Here is a 19,798-nt window from a genome sequence, read left to right as displayed (position 1 = left end):
TAGGTTGTATAAATTATTTAATGTTGTGGGGGTGGCCGCAGGAGGTAGTTATGAGTCCTGAGATTCCATGTTGTCCAACTCAGCAGGAATCTGGGATTTAGACTAAGTACTATTTAAAGAGGTCAGTAATTCAAATATTTGAACTGATCTGTCCTTTCGGTTGCGCCTCGGCCACGGCTTGTGGTCCATTGTCAAAACGCCTTTGGGGATTGGATCCTAAAACCTCCATATGACGTATATGTAAATACCTACAATGCGTCCTCCTTTCTTGCTACCTTACGGCATTAGAACTTTCACGAGTTCCCATGCATCAATACACCCATGAGACCCCAGATCCATGTCAAATAAGATTTCTTTAGTAGTTCCTTGTTCCCTAAGGCGTTGAGACTGTCTCTGGGATACCAGCAGCTACCAGCTCCATGATCAATCATACCCGTTACTATCAGGGATCTTGATCCTATGACGTCGGACACAGATCTCCTCACCAGGACGGCGATTACTTGCCCACTGGCTATGGTATCAACCTCCTGGCGACGATCGAGCCTAGACCATTACCACTAAACATACGTAATTATAATAGTATGTAGATATTTATCGACAAATAACGAAAACTCACCTATGGACTACCCGTAGACGGGTGCTCTTACCCGCGTGAGGTAGCTACATGTATGTATCAATTAAATAATTAAATCAGAGATTCGTGAAGTTTGTTCTTTAACAGGTCGATGTATGTAGCTAATTTTGTCAACCAACTTCCTCCAGCAAGCCCTACTAGGGTAGATACATGGACTTTCCATTTGCGGTGGGGAGGCTACATACATGTAGTTACTCCACATCTGTGTAGGTACATGCAGTATTTAGAAATAGAGTAGAGGAGAGATACCTGCACGTCATCGACAGCTATCGGGTCAGTGGGGTGCTTTCTGACAATGGCACCACTATAGGTACATAGGAGGGGAGAATCCGACCGTTTTCCAAGCAAGAATATTACGACCCTCCTGAGACATGACTCGATTTCTAGAATTCGGTTCTCCAACTGATCAAACAGTAATCCAATAAGATGTGGAACGATTTTTTGACGAGGCCTGAGAATTGCATAGTATCTGGGTCTGATGAAACTGTTTAATCTGCACCCTCTAGATACATGTAGTTGAGCATGGCGGTGGTAGAATGGGAGTGGGAAAAAGGATCCCGGGGAAGGGGTTTACACTTTACGAAATCTGTTCCCTGGCCTCTCAGTTAACTTAGACCCGCATGATCACATAACGCACCATCACCAATGTATATTATGTAACTTTTTATGCTCTTGATGCCAGTAAACGCCCTTCTTGTGTGTACTAGCTGGTACATGGTGCTCCCTCGATCATGTAGCCACCCACATCACATGCACTCCCACCACACCCGGAACAACAGTAGCCCCGGTAACCCGGCACCGCGTGTCTTACTCTGCAGTCCCCAGATTCCTCCACCAAGGAGAGTCCCAGAAGGGGAAACATCCACACCCAAATCCCGATGTCATCAACGCGCTGACGGGAGCTACCGAGATACACCCTGTATCACTCGTCTTGGCAATCGGAACACAAGCCTCAACAGGCCAAGCTAGGCGACCACATGTCTCGGAAGATGGTCATCTGAGAGAGGCTCTTGACAACATCTATTTCCAGATGCAAGTCTGATCACAAGTGCTCGTGGCTTTATATAAAGGACTACAGCCGCCAAGCGAGGGTGTTTGTAGGTCGATAACATTAATTGTCGATTCCAAATGGCCATACCAGCAGCGATGTCGAAGACCGGATTTGCAAGACGGTTGCTGAGGAGGAGTAAGTCATGGTGCATCACTCAGACCCCAATCTCTCACTAACATGGAATTATTCTGCAGATCACACGTACACCGATATTGATCCTACCCCACACTCCCCATCCTCAGCTGGGAAAATAACACTTGCGCTCCTTGTCCCGCTCTTAATGATGTCCCTGATTATTGGGCTCTTATATCTGCGGCGGCTACGGCGGCAACGACAAGCGGTGGCAAATGTTCAGGCCAGGCTAGATGCGGAAGAGACCGGCCAATGGGGTGTAGACCGGTGCTATAAAGGCTGGGATTCACCCCCAGAAACTGGGGATATGGAGAAGTGGGGAGGAGGAGATCTAACAGTGCCGACTGGAGCTAGATTAGATTTCAGGTATCTGGGGAAAGGATTGGAGAAAGAGGATGAGGAGATACGATGGGTCATATTAGAGCGGGAGAGGGCTAGAATAGAGAATGATATGAGACGGCGAGAACTAGAGAAAACGCTGGAAGCGGAAGGGGCCTAAGGGTTTACCCTCACGCGGTTGATTGTATTTTTCTTTTGTGCGGTCGGAGTGTCTCCTGATTTCGTGGCTACTTGTACTTACGTGTAGTTCAGTGGGGGGTGTGATGTAGACGAGCTTATGTTGACGCAGCATGATAGGTGTTCTCGAGTCTAGTAACGAAAGCGACGGCGCTACGTATAGATAATACATACGCATTAATTGAAGTAACCTTTATTGGCACTCCGTTAATCTTGACGTTAATCTCGAATGGTGATATCAACAGCCAGATAAGTACAAAGGGAAAAATGTAGTTAGAGATTCTCAAAGTGAAGGAGAAGATCAAATGATTTTCTGTTTCAATCAAGCCCGCACCCGCAACCAACCACACCCGCCATGCCCGCTGGTCTATTGAAATTCACAAATACCTCTGTAGATAGGCCCATAACATACTTTGGATGCTGCGCAATAACCTTGGTGTAATCTCTGGTTGAGGTTTATATTTAAGTAGGTAATTATGAGTACCTGCAAATAGGAGCTGTAGCCGTAAGGCTTCATACAATTAATGAATTAAACAAAAAAAAAGAAAGAAAAAAGAAAAAAGAAATGGGAGCTGTGGTAATCATAGTTTCTCACTCGCATTTCGAATTACTTTTCCTGCAATGTATGGAAGCATTTTGATAGACCTAAGACGGACGTCGAGAACTACAATCTATTATCGAGTATACCGCATCGAACCGCACAGAGTTTCATTCTTCTTCGAGCTTGATAATCCTCCTTACCATGTGGGTTGAGGGCCGGCCGAATACGTTATTTTGCAACTACGAATATAAAAGCTTTGAAGTGCTGGTCATAAAAACTACAAAATCCGCGCCGCCAGCATAAAAAAGGTAGCTATTTTATCATATTTAATTATTTAGTAGTGACCATAGGCCACTTTTAATTAATAAACCCCACTTTTTCCAAAAAGGGAGCTTGGTGGTACTTGGAAGGGGGCAGGGGGCGGGGGGGGGTCCGGTGGTGATGACTTGAGTGACCGTGATCTTGATATGCGTAGCCTAACTAGCAGTCATGATGCATGTATTACTAGTACCGTGCATGCCCTTTGCTCAAGGTGTGGGTATCTGGGAGTGCCAAGGCTGTCCAAAGTTAAAGGTTTGGCTCATTAAATTGCTACAGTTGAAAACTATGGACCTCCCAATGGCCTAGCGGTATTGGGGTACGGTTCCCGAGGTAGTTTAACCGGGTGACCCCGGTTCGGCTTCCTTCCTGGGCAGGAGGGTTATGTAAGATGTAAAGGCTTATAAACTTATCTTGGGTCACTAGTTTTTGTTTTTGTTTTTGTACTCTTTGTACTCTCTGGAGTTTGGGGTTTGGAATTGATCGTTTTTTTGTTTCTTGTACTCTGCACTACTTAGTAGTGGCCCACATCGCGACCGCGAGTTGTACTGCAATTGTATTGTGAGCTAGCTTGGCAATGGCTGTATTTTATGTTGGTTGTGTGTGTGTTCTGGGCGTGGTTATGTAGGTACTCCCGGATTTCATGTGTATCGGCAAGATAAGCTCAAGGAAGCAGCTCACGAAGGCGGAGTGCGTGGAAAGTGTTTAATGGGATCAAGACAGAGGGCACTAGTGATAAAAATGGGTCACTGACGTAGGAGTGCACTGAATTTTGGATCTTGGGTATGGACGCAGGCATAGAGGTACATAGATGGATGAAGCGTTATTTGGAAGGCTGCATGTAATTAATAGGACGCAAGCCTTAGCGGAGTGGCGTGCCGAGTGATGACGCATGAATAACTGAAAGTGCACTCTGCTGATCCCACGTGTAAAAGTGCAAGTTTTACATCTTGTTTTAAAAGCAATGGTTCGATATGTATGTACTACGCGCGTAGGGGTAAATCTATAGACAGTGGCCGTGGTTGCAACAACTCTCACTATCTACAGACTTACGCCTACACGCGTAGTAGTGCATACATAGTGTGGCAAAATGAAGGGAGATTGTATTCTAGGGTTGAAGGCCCATAACCAGGGTAGCATCATTTGGGGGATCCGGACCTCAATTTCGCCCTCCGAAAGGCTGAGGATTTGCTGTACCTACACAGCTACATACAAAAAATCGTCATTTCTCTTCATTTACCGGCCCCTGTTCCCTGACCTCATCCCAAGCCTTCACAATCTCTTCCGGGGTAAACCTATGCATCAGTTTCTTCTTCACCTCCTCCACAACCCCGCCCTTGCCCGTTTTCGAGACATGGATAACTGGTACATCGAATTCCTATAGATTTCCGTTAATCTGTTAACCTACCCTGCCCCGACTGATGGAACCTACGTAAACGTCCTTCCACTTCTGCTGTCCTGGCTCCATCACGTCGATCTCGGCAAACTCAAAGGGCCGTAGCTTCCACGCGTCGGCGAGGTTTTGTCGCGCGTTGGTGCACAAGGCACAGCTGGAGCGGGAGAAGAATGTTATGTGGATTGGCAGGCGGGGGAGGACTTTCGACATGATCTTGATGGATGTGTTGTCGTTGGTTGGTTGTTCCAGATCTTGGTTGTCACGCCACTAAGATAAGATAAGATATGATAAGATCTCTGTCGGCGGCAAGGTCACTCCAGGTCACTCCACCCCCCCTCACACCAGTCCACTTTAAACTTTAGCTATCCCGTTGGTATGCAAATTCAGTGCGGCTTTTACTACCGTTGGCCCGAAGCTTCCTGTGCTGTCACGGCGGGATTGGCTGCGGTGCCGGGGAGAGGGATGAGTCTAGGATGTGGTGTGGTGGGGTAGCTGGTGGTTGTTGTTGGTTGTTTTGAACCCCTCGATGCAATCATGTGCCCTGCCCTGCCCTTAGCAAACTGTTGAGTACATATACCCACCACCTGCCATTCTCCTCCTCCTCCTCCTTCTCTACCCTCGATTATATTCATCGCTTCCAGTCTCTCTTCTGTCGCCAGAAACAAACCTTCTAAATCTCGTCGGTATCACACTATTCACTACTCTACAGCATTCCTACTATCTTCCCCTGCGTTGTCGTTGTTTGCCGAGAATCAAGTGACGCCCGCGATTCAAGCTTACAAGATCTACCCCACACCCATTCTCCAGTTCCATTTTTTGCCCCCCCCGCCGATTCTCTACCCCTCTCACACCCTCACACCTTGAGTTATTTTCTTCAGTTTCAGATAAAAAGATTATCATTTGAAATTTTTGTTTTTCTTCTCTGGTATTCGATTTCATTTCTTTTTCTCATTTCCTTTATTTTCATTCGCAGTAGTGAGAAACAAAGCGTATCAAAGAAATAATATACTAGAAAGAAAGAAAGAAATATTCGTCTCACTCATTCTATCCAAAAAGTGCACTTCACATACATATATACTCACTCCTGTCATCTCTTGGATCATGCAACTGAAACATATGTCAAGAATTAATAGCAAAATCCTTCCGCTAACCCTCCCCCTCACTAGCTGAAAATATGATGCCCTACGTATCAGTCCGTTGCTTAAACTGCAACAACATTGACGAGTTCCCCCGGATGGACTACGACGAGATCCCATACTGTTCGCAGGTGAGTACATGCTATTACTATCATTTCCAGTACAAACTGACTAACACCAACCACAGTGCGCTTCAACCACAAACCTCGTCCCCACCACGCCCCCAACCAAACCCCAACCCGGCCAACAACAATGGTCCGACCCCACCAGCGACGACCTCGCAAACCTCTTCTCCCGTAATCTCTCCCTCATCGACCCACCCGCGACGCCCCCAACGTCCCCACCGGCAACAATTAACTACTCCGTCTCCCAGCACTACACCCACCCCACCTACGCCCCCTTCCTCGCCCAGCAACAACAGCAGCAACCGCAGCCGCGCCCAGCTACAACCATCACCACAACCGCAGAACAAAACACCTACATCCAGTACCTCCTGCAATCCAACCTCGGCTCCACATCCTCCCAGAACGACCTCGAAATCGCACTCGCCCACGGCATCATCGACCACAATACCTACACGCACGCCCTCACCACGCACAACCAGCTCCTCCAGCAGCAGGCGCAGCAGCAGCAGCAGCAGATGCGAGCGTCGCAGGCACTGACGGAGGAATGCAGCGCCCATAGTATGCTTTCTGCGTCGGCGGCGACGAAGCAACGTTCAGACCCCGTGTACAGGACGTCGGAGTACTTCAATGAGTATTATGGGGGCGTGAATGACGAGTACTTGGATGAGGACGAAATGGCGCCGTGCAGTGTTTATTCGGCCGGTGGCGGGGGGAGATTGAGGCCGTTTGATTTGTAGGTGGTTGGTTTTGTTGGCTGACTGACTGATTAGTGTGTGTGACTTTCATTCTTTTTTACTTTTTTTCTTTTGTGAGGATCCTGTCAAGTGGGTGGCTTTTGTGCTTTTTGTTCCTGAATTTGGTGCTCAGTTTTGGCTTTTCTCTCTCTGTGGTTTTGTGGTATATATAGGACGTTTTGTAGATGGAAATGGCAATAAATAGCTTTACTTGGTCTTAACTTACTTGAGCCCTTGGCCGTCGGAGTACTTTCATCTTGATAGCATATGTACCCATTGTAATAAAGATCGATCAAAAGCTCTCGTACCTCAGGTCGTTCTTCTGGTCACGTGCATTGACCAACTAGTGCCCGGTTCATAAACAATCACTCGTCGCCTCAATTCCACGTGATGACGCATCCTAGCTTCTGTGCAATACAACACAAGCCGACTTCCCCTCTCCTCCTTCACACTTTTTCTAAAAGGCCTCGCCTTATCAAAGTCAAGGCCCCAACAGGGCCGCGGTGTTCTCGCCCAAGGTTTAGTCATCAGGGGTAATGACAGGAATGTCCTGATTTTCGTAAATCTTGGCTCTCCCGTTTTTTTTTTTTTTTTTTTTGTTTAATTCATACTCGCATGCAGCCCGTAAGCTATGGCGGCGCACCATCCTCTCCAAGCAACCAGTGCAGGGCTTCACCTTTCTTGGCTCTCCCGTGGGCGGTATATGGAACAAGGTTTCAAGGGGAAAGGTCAACTCCAAGCTGCTTATTAAAAACCTCACGTTTCATGGAGTTAATGCTGTTTTTTGGACCCATAAAATAGGCTACCAAACGCAGTTCATTTCTCAGAACGGGATTTTCGCCAGAACGAATCTTCAGGCTACAGCTACATAACACCATTAATTTCGGGCGGCTCCTAAATGTTCTCTTAGATACATGTACCTACATAGCTACTTCATACATACATAGACTCAACCACACTACCTAATAAGAAAATTGTAGCCCAATAAAAGAAAACGAAAGTATGATTACATACGTATATATCAGTCACATGTATTATCACGTTGCCTTTGCTTCATGTACCAGCTTTGCCCCGAACGACCGCTCCCCTGTCAACCAATAGGTCCGCAATTTCCACCTCTCCTCGGCGTATCGCTTCCTCTAGCTCGCCACCCTGTATGTCTGCTCCTCTATCCAGCAATAACTTCACAATTGCAGGGGCGGCGCTGCCGGAGCTTTGCACCGCTACTTCTAGCGCCCTACGGGCACTGCTGTAGTAGTTCGCGTAGTATGCGTTGATATCTGCTCCTCTTTCCAGAAGTAGCTTCGTAGTGTCTAGATGATCAACCTCTACCGCGAGTGGTAGGAGTCCACCTGGTCTACCGTTAAGTTCGTCGGTTCCGAGGATATCTGCGTGGATATCTGCTCCTCTGTCCAGCAGCAACCTCACAATGTTTTCCCGTCTGCTACTAACTGCTACCTCTAGCACGCTGCCCCGACCAGGGAAGTTTTCATTGACATCTGCTCCTCTATCCAACAGTAACCTCACAATGTTCTCGTTTCCACTATCCCTCATCACCGCTCTGTGTATCATGCCACCGCCAAGACTACCCACATGCATTTCTGCACCTTTATCCAGCAATAACCGCAAAATGACGTCCTCATTTCCACGAACAGCTATGTCTAGTGCGTTATTAACATCGTTGGCGTCTACTCCTCTGCCCAGCGCAAGTTTCACGATATTTATGTTTCCTCTAGAAACCGCTGCCTGTAGAACGGTGCGGTGAAAACCGGCGTTAGTTGTGTTGTCTTCTGCTCCCTTTTCAAGAACTAACTTCACTACGCTCTCGTTTCCAGACCCGGCGGCTGCCCGTAGCACGCTGCCCCACTTACCGCCATGAGCGTTAACATTTGCCCCTCTCTCCAGCAGTAGCTTCACAGTGGTCTCGCTTCCACGACCGACCGCTTCCGCTATCACGCTACAATCACCCCCATGTATGTTGACATCTGCTCCTCTGTCTACCAATAGCTTCACAAGAGTATCCGCTTCCTCGCCGCCTCCGACCGCTGAGTGTAGCGCACTACCAATTTTACGATCGCTTGCGTTGACATCTGCGCCTCTATCCAGCAATAACTTCGCAACGGTCTCCTTGTAGCTTTCGAACATTGCTGCCTGTAGCACGCCACCGTATCTCTCACTGCGTACATTGATATCCGCCCCTCTGTCTAGAAGCAGCCTGACCATGTTCTCCCTTTGATAGACAGCCGCTATATGTAGGGCGCTGCCCGAGAAAGGGCACTTTGCGTTGAAAGCTGCCCCTCTGTCCAGTAGTAGCTTCACAATGTTCTCATTTCCACCACAGAGCGCTTCCTCTAGCGCACTGCCGTTGCTACCGCCGGATCTATTGGTGTCTGCTCCTCTACCTAGCAGTAGCTCTACAGAGGCCTCCTTTTGGCTTGCGACCGCTGCGTATAGCGCGTTGCCGAAGTGACCGCGGCCGTATACGTTTATATTCGCCCCTCTATCTAGTAGTAGCTTCAAATTGTCTATGTTTCCGTTAAAAACCGTGGACTGTAGCGCGGTTGCTCCTATCCTGAACCTTAGGAAGCCCAGAGTTTGTGTGCCGTCGATATCTACTCCACTATCAAGAAGTAGCTCCAGGCCCCAGCGGTGCTGTGTCTGCGCTGCGATAAACACGAACAAATCTATTTTTTCTTGCTTCTCCATTGCATAAACACCCCCTGAGTCTGAATCCCACAAGCTACGAGCCTCAGAAAGCCCAAACGATAATGCTATTCGGGCTGGAAGAGTTGCCAATGAGCCTGTCCGAGGGTAATAAACAGGATTCCCATAAGACCGGTGTGCTATATCCCATGACACAAGAGCAGAGCTTTTTAAGAATTTCAAAAGTAATTCAGAAAGCTCGGGGGTTGTCTGTTGATGGAGAGATCTAGAGCACCGGACATGATGTATCAAATAAATCACGACGTAACGCTTGACAAATGCCGCCCTGGCATCAGGAGCGAGGGAGGGGCTCATGATAGCAGGATTATCCATCATATAAGAAAGACAAAACTTCGATGCCATGGTGTGTGCATTGATGATTCCGAAATCTTTTTCAAGAAATTCGCGTACTGATAAGTGTGAAAGCCGTAAAATGTTGGATTGGCGGTCAAGCACGAGAGGATTGCAACATATTTTCAACACCGTTTCCACGCTAAGCTCACGATCACCGATGTTGACGGACCGCGAGACTAGAGTAACGAGCTTTGCAGGTGTTAATGATATTTTCAAACACAGTACCCACTTCAAAGTAACTTCAGCTATCTGTGGGCTGTTCCCTTTCTGGGATTGTATATGATCATAAATCTCTAGATATGTCTCTTCTAAAGATTCTGGTAGTGCGTTTAGTCCCGCCTCGATATCCGCCGAGGTATCCATGGCGCATATGTGTTTAATTTGAAGGTCGGCCCATAGAAACCTTTAACCACCAGTTAGAAGAATGTTATGGTAGGTAGTGCATGTGGTATATTAAGAAATATTTGTATTCATACATTCCTTGAGACCGCGTGGTTAGGCTACTAATAATTTTCTCTATCATCTCATCTGTGACGCTACCACGCAACAAATCCCCATCCTCTTCACAGCGTATGACCTCCTTCTGCACGAACCTCTCAATATCGCCTGCATTGTCTGCTGCTTCGATCCAAAGGTTTGGTAATTTTTCTAGCTTGAGTACAATATCGTCATTTCTGCTAGAAACGAATATCTTCACAAGGCTTGTAGAAGATTCCACAATGATCCTTAAGGACATCAAAAATTTCTTTCGCTTCTCTTGATCATACTCATCTAGTTCATCAACCAGAATGGTGGTCTGTGGGTAAACACTGACTAGCTTGATGATGAGTTCGAGGCTTTCTTGAAACCCTAATGATCCTAAAGAGAACCCAGAACGCTTCCTAGCCTCGTAAACAGCGACAACCTCCTTCTGCAACGGCAGCGATGGTCGTAGACAGCATAGTTGCTTAACAATGGCGCTCATGATGACTTCTAGATCGGTCGGCCCAGATGCATCGCGCTTACAATAGAAATAAGCAAGGGCCTCATCACTTCCGGATTTCTGCTGTTGTATGGCGTTATCGATTACTCTCGACCTACAAAAATCAGTACATGAATACCCGCTATTGGGCGGTATGTATCGGTTGCGCTTACGTAAGTTTTGTTTTTCCGGCGCCAGCTACGAAACTCGAAACCAATGTCAGATTATAAATCGTTGTAGGCCTTTTGAGTTGAAAGGTATATTCCTTTCAAGATCTGGTGTTTTAGGTGACTTACGGATTCCACGTAGCCAGAGAATTGTTGAAGCACTTGACTTCTGCCACTGAATAAAATCTCTTTTATTCAGCAACCATTCACCGGTCCCAGCCACATGGCCAATGCAAGCATTTACATGATGCTTTTCATATTCAACTTGTGATAACCATTTCAAGATATTTACTCGCTCTTCGGCTGTTACCATATTCCACTATCAGCCTATATTCATTTGAAATTTTCAAGTATTGATATGTGGGGATCATAGTTTAGAGGAAGCTAGTTTTTTATATATACCATTTTGAGCACTAACAAGTATTTTAACATCGGACTCAATTCTAATAATTGGTATTTGAAATCCTTGGACAAGTCTTTTCAGTCCATCGGATATTTCTGGCGGAATCAAGTGGTAATGTTAGCTCGCACTCATCTAACTGGTCGGCATAGTATACAGGAGCTACCTTTACTTGTTTCCTGAAGTTCATGGCAAGCTATTCTATGGTCTATGAGAAACATGAGGATTAGAATTTATATTATCGAGTTAACAGGTCAAGGACTTACATTCTACTTCTGCAAGGTCAGTCGCTTTGAGCAAGCTAGCCTCCTGTGTGGCGACATCATCAAGCAGGGAAGCTAGCTCCGTCTCAAAGGTACTGAATGCAATCCGAACTATAGTAACGACAATTACATATTAGGATCCTGTGTCAATCCAGCGCCTCGGCGTCTCAAAACTCAGCAATACACGTACCTCCAGTGTTCTTTGAGTAATACTGCTTAGCCCGGACCAGGAATAGTAAGATATATGCGTATACTTTAACTGTTTCTTCTTCGACCTGGTGCCGTTCCCAATATATAGTGCTTCATATATCGCACACCTCCCTATAAGATTCGCAACAATTTCGAGGCCAATAAGTACTGCACCCATGTTTTGCTTGTCGTTTATAGCCATCTGCGCCCTTGATTAAAACTTCTCATGATTTACCGTATCAAAAAGTGAACATAACTGTAGAATAAACCTAAATGCGCCCCAAGGGAGTGCGGCATGATTTGGGTCAAAAGATACAACTACATCCCCAATAGATTTAAATTTGTCGACCCACACAAGAATCTTGTCGGCAATATCACGAAGTATGATACTCTCGCCTTTCCAGGTATATTTCCACTGTTTCTGTCGGCAGATATCTTTCTTCTCTCTCGTCGCGGCCAGGACAGCTTCCAAGATATCAAGTTTTTCTGTACCACCGACACCGAACGCTTCTTGCTCTTCTGGTGATAATTTTGCCAGTGCTGCCCCCCATGTTGATTCAGATTTACTAGTATTGTGAGCTTTATCCACAGGAGGATACTAAAGCAAGATAGTCACCTTACTTCAAAGTGGTGGGGATAAACGCTGCAACGTTCCCCGTAACTTCATTATTTGTTTGGTTATTCCCTGCCGGCATTTTTATGTTGACTATTAACACCTGGGTTTCCTATGCTCGGGGCACTTTTAGCAGGATGAACCGAGGTTTTTCTGCTAAGAGGTGGTATTCCTGTGACAGCTACAGCACTACTTGCTGTTATAATGCCAGCGCCCGTATTAGTCGGCATTGTAGTAATACTACCTGCAGTACTTCTGGGCGAAGCTACGGTGTGGTTTTGGGGTGTAGCAGCTGCAGAACTGCCGGCTGTAATATGGTCCCCAACAGACACAACAGAACTACTGGAGCCCATTGCATGGCCCGAAACCTGATTTGCAACAGGTAAGACTTCATCACCCTTTTTTGGTGATCGATGGAAAATCCTAAGGAATGAGGGCCGTTTCTTTTTGACTTGCTTGTTTAAGGCTTGATCTGAAGATCCACCTAGAGCAACAGCATTGATTGCCGACATCAGTAGATATATTCACGGATTAAAATGGTACGAAACTTACCTGGCGAGGGAGTAGGAAGCTCTCTAGCACTCATAGTGGTCTTGTAAGCTTGAATCTTGGTTGATGTGCGTAATGGAACTGTAAATATGTGGAGTAAAGATAGAGGTTCGACCAGCCTTGCTGCTTACTGCTGGCACCTTGCTCGAGTGATTATGTAAGTACATATATTAGCCTGATCAAGTCAACCCATGAGGTCTGTGTAACATTGAGCTGGGTAGATCGTATGCGAGATACTTCCTAAGAGCAAATCATGCCATATCTATTCTCATGGTCCTTAATGAAAATAAGCATCCTTAGGCTGTCAGGCACGATATATAAATCATGTAAACTAGGAAGTGAAGTTGTAATATAGGAATCTCCAAAGAAGAAGGGATGTATTTTTCTTATCAGGTCTTTTGAACTACGTAGTGGCAGACCGTGAGCAGCTTTATCCGGCTCCTCAGTTCTTGATGTTACAACCTCTGTTTTTGGTTAGTTTACACCATTCACAGCCTAAGAGATAAACACATAGATAGAACGATATCCTTAAGTTGATTTTATCAGTTTGCTTTCTAAAGATAATGCTTATGGGGGGATACTACTCCTAAATTTATGGGGTATCTAACCGTGTCACCTCAAAGGTATTCATGTCGGGTTACAAAATTAACCGATCATTAACGACAACGTGAACGTCGAACTCAACTTCAGGTGAGAATAACTCAATAACTAGGAGGGCAATTGAGTAATTTTTGCTCTCATAAATAGAGCTAGATGCTTGCCAGGAACAGGCTTATCTTTCTGACCTTTAATGTCTCGATGTGAGATTTCCTCGCAGGACGGTTTTGGTTGCTATGAGGGTGCTAGAGATCGGTTAATTTTGTGCCATACTGGATCACTGAGTTGACGGTACAATTTTAGAACTTTGACCAGACGACTACATATGGTAAAATGTGGTGGTTGGTGTCGAGGCGGTCAATTCTAGCTCTCTGATCAATTGTGCTGAAATTAAAACAATACATAGCCATCTTGTAATATACTGATTAAATTCGGTGTTGAGTGCTATTACTAAGGTTTAGTGTTGCCCTTCCTAAAGACTCGTAATTACTTCTCCATGATCCATTGGTATATACTTGACTGCGCGGCGCTCTAGAAATCCATACCCCAGAAATTACAGGGAGTATTATTGACATGGATGTAACTAGTCATGCCCACCAGACACAAGTGCCATGAAGAAACCACATCGATCCAAGTCATCTCAATAGGCTTATAAGCCCAAAGGATGCCTACTCCGAAGCATCTCTCAACGTTAATAATACTAGCAACTCTTGTCGCTTATGCCGCAGCCCAAGACAACACCGCCTGCAGTCTCAGCGGCAATCCCGACCTCTACGGCCTCGGCATTCGCATTGGCTTCTACAGCCAACTCGTCGCTACCTGCTTCGCCAACACGTTCATCCCCTCCGAGACGCGCGGCGCGCAGACTGTCAACCTCTGGTTCCAGTTCAGTCTCTTCGTCGGGCTGATTTTCCAAGCCGCGCGGGAAGGCACCGACTTCTATGCAGCCGAGAGCTACATCGTGGTGATACTCCTCTCCGGCGTTGTATTCACAACCTTCTCGTACTTTTTCATCTACCTCGCAATCTCACGCGACGATGACGAAAACGGGATTTTCGGCGGCGCGGTCTTCACGATGATATGCTTCATAATCCTGCTGGCAGGGTTGCATAGCTATTCGCTCTGGTTCTGGTGGCGGGGAATGGATAGGATGGGGGTGGGGCCGTGCTCGACGTACGGGTTCTTTATGGCGAGAGTTGACTTGTTTGGCTGGTTCCGCACGGTCAATAAGGTTTTTAATATATGGATGATGGCTGCACTGATCCTGGGGTGTATCTCCCTGGTCATAGTGTTTACCATGATCGCGGTTTCCGAGTCGCAGCTACTCTCTTCACGGAAGAAGGAGGAGAACTTCGTGCTGTACTGGGTCGATGTATTGCTAGAGCCATTTAAAGAGCCAGAGTGGTCAAAGAATGGTAACTTTCTAATAGAGATGAGATCGAGAGGTGGGGCCCAAATGCAGCAAACTCAGAATCAAACAGGCTCGGTAACTTCGGGCTCCCAGATCAATAGCGGACCGATCAACGGGCAAGAGTATATGCAGAATAAGCGTCTCTCTCCCGGAGAAATTCTGTTCTGGTATGTTGCTGGCTCATTGTTTGGGTTTGGGGGAATTGGTATAATCATCATCTCCGTAGAGTGCTCTCTGAGATGGAACCAAGTCAGTGGCGTCGGAGATCTCGACTCTGTAGGACAGCTCATTCCGTTTGTTGTGGGTATAGGAACTCTGTTGCAAATCTTCAAAAACATCTATCTCCAGGCGAGAAGGAATTGGAAGAAACAGGAAAAAGGTTTCCCCTACACCCCAAACTGTCTTTTGTATGTCAACCAAATGGATGATTTCTGACATTAGCGAAGGGACGAGGTCGTTTAAAACATTGTTCTTCCATTTTTTGGACCCGCACACAGGTGATGGTGGCGAGGATGCTGGTGGTACGATTGAGCTTGATCGTGAGTTTGACTTGGCTAGTTGATACCAATCCAATGCAACGGGCATTAAGCTGATGAGGCTTGTTATTTAGCTGTGACGACGTCCGTGCAAAGCTTATCGCCTGCGAGTCGTAGCGTCACTAGCGTTACATCCACCGCACACACGAGGTAACGTTCGAGATTAGAGATCGGAGCTGCGCATGCCTACATGTAGTATTGGAAAGTGATGATAGCTGTAATATTGCTGTTCAAATATTAGCATGGCTGCGGGGTAGATAAATATATGTAACAGGGGCGCAACATCTGATATCCAATCTGTGTTGCGTCTAATTAATGCTCAAGTCCCGAGGGCCGGGGAAGCAGGTGCTCGTTGAATTCAATAGATCGGGAGCCGTCCGTTCATAGCTACATGTCTAACAACATCCTCCGGATCCCCAAACGTACCACATCATTACAAAGCAGAGTATTCAGTTACAATTAATAAAAATAGCATTGAAGGATGAAGCTTTTACGGATCGTGATAAGGATCCCGTCCTTGTATACTATATCTTATAATTATTTAGGGCAACTTCATACTCGATCTACCGCTATTCCCTTCTCTATATCTGATGTGCTTCTATAGGGACAAGTACTACCAGGTCATGTGCGCAATCTCTAGCTATGCAGTTGTGCTCCAATCACCGCTTTACTCAGGTGTGCCTCGACTTTAGCTCCCTCAGAGATCGATTAAGAAGTTACATTCTTCTACCAGAAGGTCTCGATGATGTATCGTACCTGCATGAGCGTGTACGTTCTATTGTCATTATTTATGCCAGAAGATGCATGGCAAGTACTTTAACGAGCAGTACATGCTCCAGCAGTGGGGGCGTAAAAACTTTGCAGCGGCGGTTAGCTAGCTAGATATTCTGCAAGAATGGGTAAATATAGAACTCAGGTTCCAGATCCTTATTGGCACGTTCAACGCCGCGACCCTGCGTCGAGTTCTATTGTTAGATGTGGGGATTCTATAAGAACATGGTGCACTGGTCAAAAAATATTTTCAGATATCAAAGCCTAACTTTCGGAACTTTGGTTCCAGCACTCAAATACCGACCCCGGAGAACAAAGAACAATCATGGGAACGCAAGAAAGGGTTTTGTGGTGGTGCCCCACCGGTTTGGGCTTTCCACTTTAGGTTCATTTGCCGGTTCGGTCAATTTTAGTACTGGTATTCAATTAATTGAGATGCTTGGAGATTTCCTATTAGCTAACCAAAAGAAGATATCAAGGGCTCAGCCTCAGTCCATGAGCCCATAGGCATCATCGTCATGCGTCAGAGTTGACTCTCACTTATTTATACAAAAGAAAGAAAGCTCAGGACAAGATACAGAATAACGCCAATATACACCTCAGCCGCGTACCAAAAAACCAATGGAAAATCACTAATTCATCCACAAGGACCAGAGCAAAGCAAAAGCTGCTATCACTAGCGGCGAGGACAAAGACGAGGGCGGTGTTATTAACCGCATTGCAGCATTCGATATGCTTGCATTTATCGGGGCTCCGATCTTTTGTGCTCCCATTCCCGTTCCATTGACACAAAAGTGGTTCCACACCGCCGGCTCAGCAAATATCTCGGCTTCTCTCGCGGAGAATGTGATATCTATGCACTATATCAAGCCAGTGCTCAGTTAGTGGACCTTCTTCTTCTTCCTATTCCTCCTCCTGCCAAAGTATGTATGTATACATACACTATACAGCGCAGCGCCAGTAGCCGTCAACTGAATAACCTGCATCGTGGCGTTTACACCATCTGTCGCCTCACTCGCGATTTTCTTAGGGATTTTTATTTTAGGAATGCAGAAAGTAGCATTGCCACCGGTCTGGTTAAATAGTGGGACCATGGGGACATTGTACGGGTTGGAGTCGATATTTTCGTCGATGTCATTGCCGAGCGCGATGTTGACAGTCGTGAGTGCGAAAGCGTGGATTGGAACGAAAGACAGGGCGCCGCCGCCCACGGGCCATGAGGACCGGTTAGCAGACGGATCTCTAGGAGAACCTGAGTGGGGAAATGGTTAGAGATATCAAAGATGAGGGGATGGGGATGGGGATGGGGCTCAAACCTCCACCTACTAAAGTCAGCGTAACCTTCCAAAATTAAAGGGATTGAGAATGATGGGGTAATGTCTTACATGGGAACTTAAACTGATCATGATATACATATCTCCGTTGCGCGGGATACTGGACCTCGAAATGCGCACTAACGCCAGACAAGAACAATAGCATCCACGAGAAAAGGAGAACCCCACATCCTGGAGTCAGCGATGATAGCAGTGCCATGTTTTGCGAGCTTCTTCAACCAAAAGAGAACGCTTCTCTGTTTCTGTTTGGATTTTTTATTGAGGGGTTCAACCTTGGACGGAAGGAAAGGCTGAAAAAAGAGGGAAAGGGTGGGAGACGCATCAACCATATGTACTACGGGTACGGAAGAAAAGCGCGGGGGGGGTGTTGTGGGTGGAATTCCTCAAAGCTATTGAGACAAAAACCAAAGTGGGCATTACAGTGGAGGCTGATCATAAATTAGTGGCAATTAGAGGTCCAGAAGAGGCAGCGAGTGAGAAAAAGAAAAACAGTGATAGACAAGCTTCTTTCGCGATGGGCCAGACCTAGAGTAACTCCTTGTAGCAAATAAAAGCTTGCATGTAGGTCAAGCCCCCTGTTCAGGCTCCCGCCTTTGGTGATCAGAGCTAGGAAGTAAGCCAATGGCAAAGCTTAGAGCAAAAAAAGCAATTTTTATTCCAAGGATCCTAACGCAACCCACCACATGGTTTGTAATACATGTAGTTAATTGAACCCTTATGATCACTGTCGTCTACAGAGGAATGTGTATTACCTTTCCCTCCGATTAAGTATTTGGTGATTTTCAACAGTAGAAATATGTCGAATAGCATTGGTGTGAGGAGGCGCGACGCAATTGGTGGAACCAACCGGGGAAGCTAAGCTGTCTGATTTTATGATTTTTGATGCAACCCGGAGATGTGACTCCGTTTAATAGTGTGCGACAGTAAAAGGGTGAGCCAAAAAAAGGAAAGTAGATAACCCGGTAGATCTCCTGCTAGAGTACCTACGAGTCTCCCCGCTTCCGAGTTTGCATGCATGCACGTAAGTGAGTCCATAGAGTTACATAGTCCGGCCGTGGCATAGAGTAGAGTTGAGAGTATACGCGCCTGCGTGATGTAGATATTGATCGTATCATGGACTTGCTTATAATTATCGGGTCCATGTTTAACTGGGTTTTCAAAGACTATATCCAATTAGCTCAAAGAAGACGCGTTTCCTTTCTTCCTTTCGTATTCCTCGACGTTTAACTTTTGATGACGTCAGGGGAATATCAGGTGTCATCAGGGAATATCAGATGTCATCAGGGATTAATATCAGATGTCACCAGGGAATATCAAGTGTCATCAGGTACATACATGTAGTACATGTATGTACGGTAGCCTTCTCCCTAACAAGTTGCTTACATTATGGTATCAAGCTAACGAGTGACAACTTATGACGTAGGCAACATGCATATTATCTCTCGATGTATCGATAATAATAGTGTAGCTTTCCGTTTAAGTAAGCAATCCTAGCTTGTATTAAGGAGCAGCACATAACAAGGATTTGATTCAGTGTTTGTCGGCCCTGCAACTGAGAATAAACGTCTCCGTTTGATCTTTAGAAGACTTCCTAGCGGTTAGCTTTTACACTCGTATTCATCTACCTATACCGCCAATAATGGTAAACTCTCTATCATACCCCCTCAGTCTTTATCTAACTTTATAATACAGATTACCTCCCGATACCTTTGGTACTCACCCTATCACGGTGCGAAACCCCAGCGCCAATTGCAAGCGAGCCCTCATAGTGATCTCACCATAGGCACATGTTCTATATCCGTCATTTCAGCCCTCGCCATTATGAGATATAAATCTTTTTGCAGTGTTAAGTTGATCTTTGTTGGCTGTCACATCATGCTTACTCTATGTACTTCTTAATCGCAGCCTTGCATGTCATCAACTTCTTCAACTACCGCGTATATATATAGGTAGCTAGTTTGCTGACTGCAACGATCGACGAGTTCAAGTCAGTCTCTACGGTGTTGGCGGTACATCAATGGTAATCAGCATTCATGACGTGCCAAATCCACCTTTTTGTATGCCATGCAATATTGGTCGTGTTCGGAAACGCTATTGCATATGGGCTTATACTCTAATTACGGCATATGCTGTGAAACGGACTTGTGGGGTACAGATCGGCGAGATTGAATGGCCTGCTCCACGAGCACAAACATATGTACCCAGTGTGTCGGAAAATACATATGCGGGGAAGAAAGGCATGGATTACTAAGGCCCTGGAGGGAATGCTGGACGCACCTATTAGATAGATGAAATTTAGTGCTCTATTTTGCCAAGTACTTACATACAAGTACAAGTAGCTATGACGATCCTGTTGGCCAGTGGGCA

The 19,798-nt window shown here is 46.0% G+C and overlaps 7 protein-coding genes across 7 annotated transcripts; 3 read left to right on the top strand and 4 right to left on the bottom strand.

The window, feature by feature from the left end:
• Positions 1-1,762: 1,762 nt before the first annotated feature.
• Positions 1,763-2,316, top strand: H6S33_003310 (uncharacterized protein; the record flags this gene model as incomplete). Its single annotated transcript, XM_044834686.1, has 2 exons — positions 1,763-1,820; positions 1,880-2,316. 2 exons carry the CDS (start codon positions 1,763-1,765, stop codon positions 2,314-2,316), a joined length of 495 nt encoding a protein of 164 aa, XP_044692517.1.
• Positions 2,317-4,414: 2,098 nt separating this feature from the next.
• On the bottom strand, positions 4,415-4,798 carry H6S33_003309 (uncharacterized protein; the record flags this gene model as incomplete). Its single annotated transcript, XM_044834685.1, has 2 exons — positions 4,415-4,570; positions 4,625-4,798. 2 exons carry the CDS (start codon positions 4,796-4,798, stop codon positions 4,415-4,417), a joined length of 330 nt encoding a protein of 109 aa, XP_044692516.1.
• A 964-nt stretch (positions 4,799-5,762) lies between these two features.
• H6S33_003308 (uncharacterized protein) lies at positions 5,763-6,586 on the top strand (the record flags this gene model as incomplete). The annotated part of the gene is made up of 2 exons (XM_044834684.1): positions 5,763-5,855; positions 5,912-6,586. The coding sequence occupies 2 exons, from the start codon at positions 5,763-5,765 to the stop codon at positions 6,584-6,586; spliced, it is 768 nt and encodes a 255-aa protein (XP_044692515.1).
• Positions 6,587-7,636: 1,050 nt separating this feature from the next.
• Positions 7,637-12,315, bottom strand: H6S33_003307 (uncharacterized protein; the record flags this gene model as incomplete). Its single annotated transcript, XM_044834683.1, has 10 exons — positions 7,637-10,043; positions 10,117-10,716; positions 10,775-10,799; positions 10,898-11,071; positions 11,171-11,266; positions 11,335-11,376; positions 11,435-11,542; positions 11,622-11,706; positions 11,856-12,186; positions 12,242-12,315. 10 exons carry the CDS (start codon positions 12,313-12,315, stop codon positions 7,637-7,639), a joined length of 3,942 nt encoding a protein of 1,313 aa, XP_044692514.1.
• A 1,728-nt stretch (positions 12,316-14,043) lies between these two features.
• Positions 14,044-15,480, top strand: H6S33_003306 (uncharacterized protein; the record flags this gene model as incomplete). Its single annotated transcript, XM_044834682.1, has 6 exons — positions 14,044-14,738; positions 14,810-14,824; positions 14,884-14,957; positions 15,017-15,169; positions 15,237-15,329; positions 15,401-15,480. The coding sequence occupies 6 exons, from the start codon at positions 14,044-14,046 to the stop codon at positions 15,478-15,480; spliced, it is 1,110 nt and encodes a 369-aa protein (XP_044692513.1).
• A 1,249-nt stretch (positions 15,481-16,729) lies between these two features.
• On the bottom strand, positions 16,730-17,630 carry H6S33_003305 (uncharacterized protein; the record flags this gene model as incomplete). The annotated part of the gene is made up of 3 exons (XM_044834681.1): positions 16,730-16,957; positions 17,039-17,349; positions 17,483-17,630. 3 exons carry the CDS (start codon positions 17,628-17,630, stop codon positions 16,730-16,732), a joined length of 687 nt encoding a protein of 228 aa, XP_044692512.1.
• A 122-nt stretch (positions 17,631-17,752) lies between these two features.
• H6S33_003304 (uncharacterized protein) lies at positions 17,753-18,241 on the bottom strand (the record flags this gene model as incomplete). The annotated part of the gene is made up of 3 exons (XM_044834680.1): positions 17,753-17,859; positions 17,957-18,022; positions 18,184-18,241. 3 exons carry the CDS (start codon positions 18,239-18,241, stop codon positions 17,753-17,755), a joined length of 231 nt encoding a protein of 76 aa, XP_044692511.1.
• Positions 18,242-19,798: the final 1,557 nt, after the last annotated feature.

Source organism: Morchella sextelata (assembly GCF_020137385.1).
Source record: "Morchella sextelata strain SCLS chromosome Unknown scls_14, whole genome shotgun sequence".
In the NCBI taxonomy this organism is placed as follows: Eukaryota; Fungi; Ascomycota; class Pezizomycetes; order Pezizales; family Morchellaceae; genus Morchella; species Morchella sextelata.
This window is presented reverse-complemented; position numbering and strand designations above follow the sequence as displayed.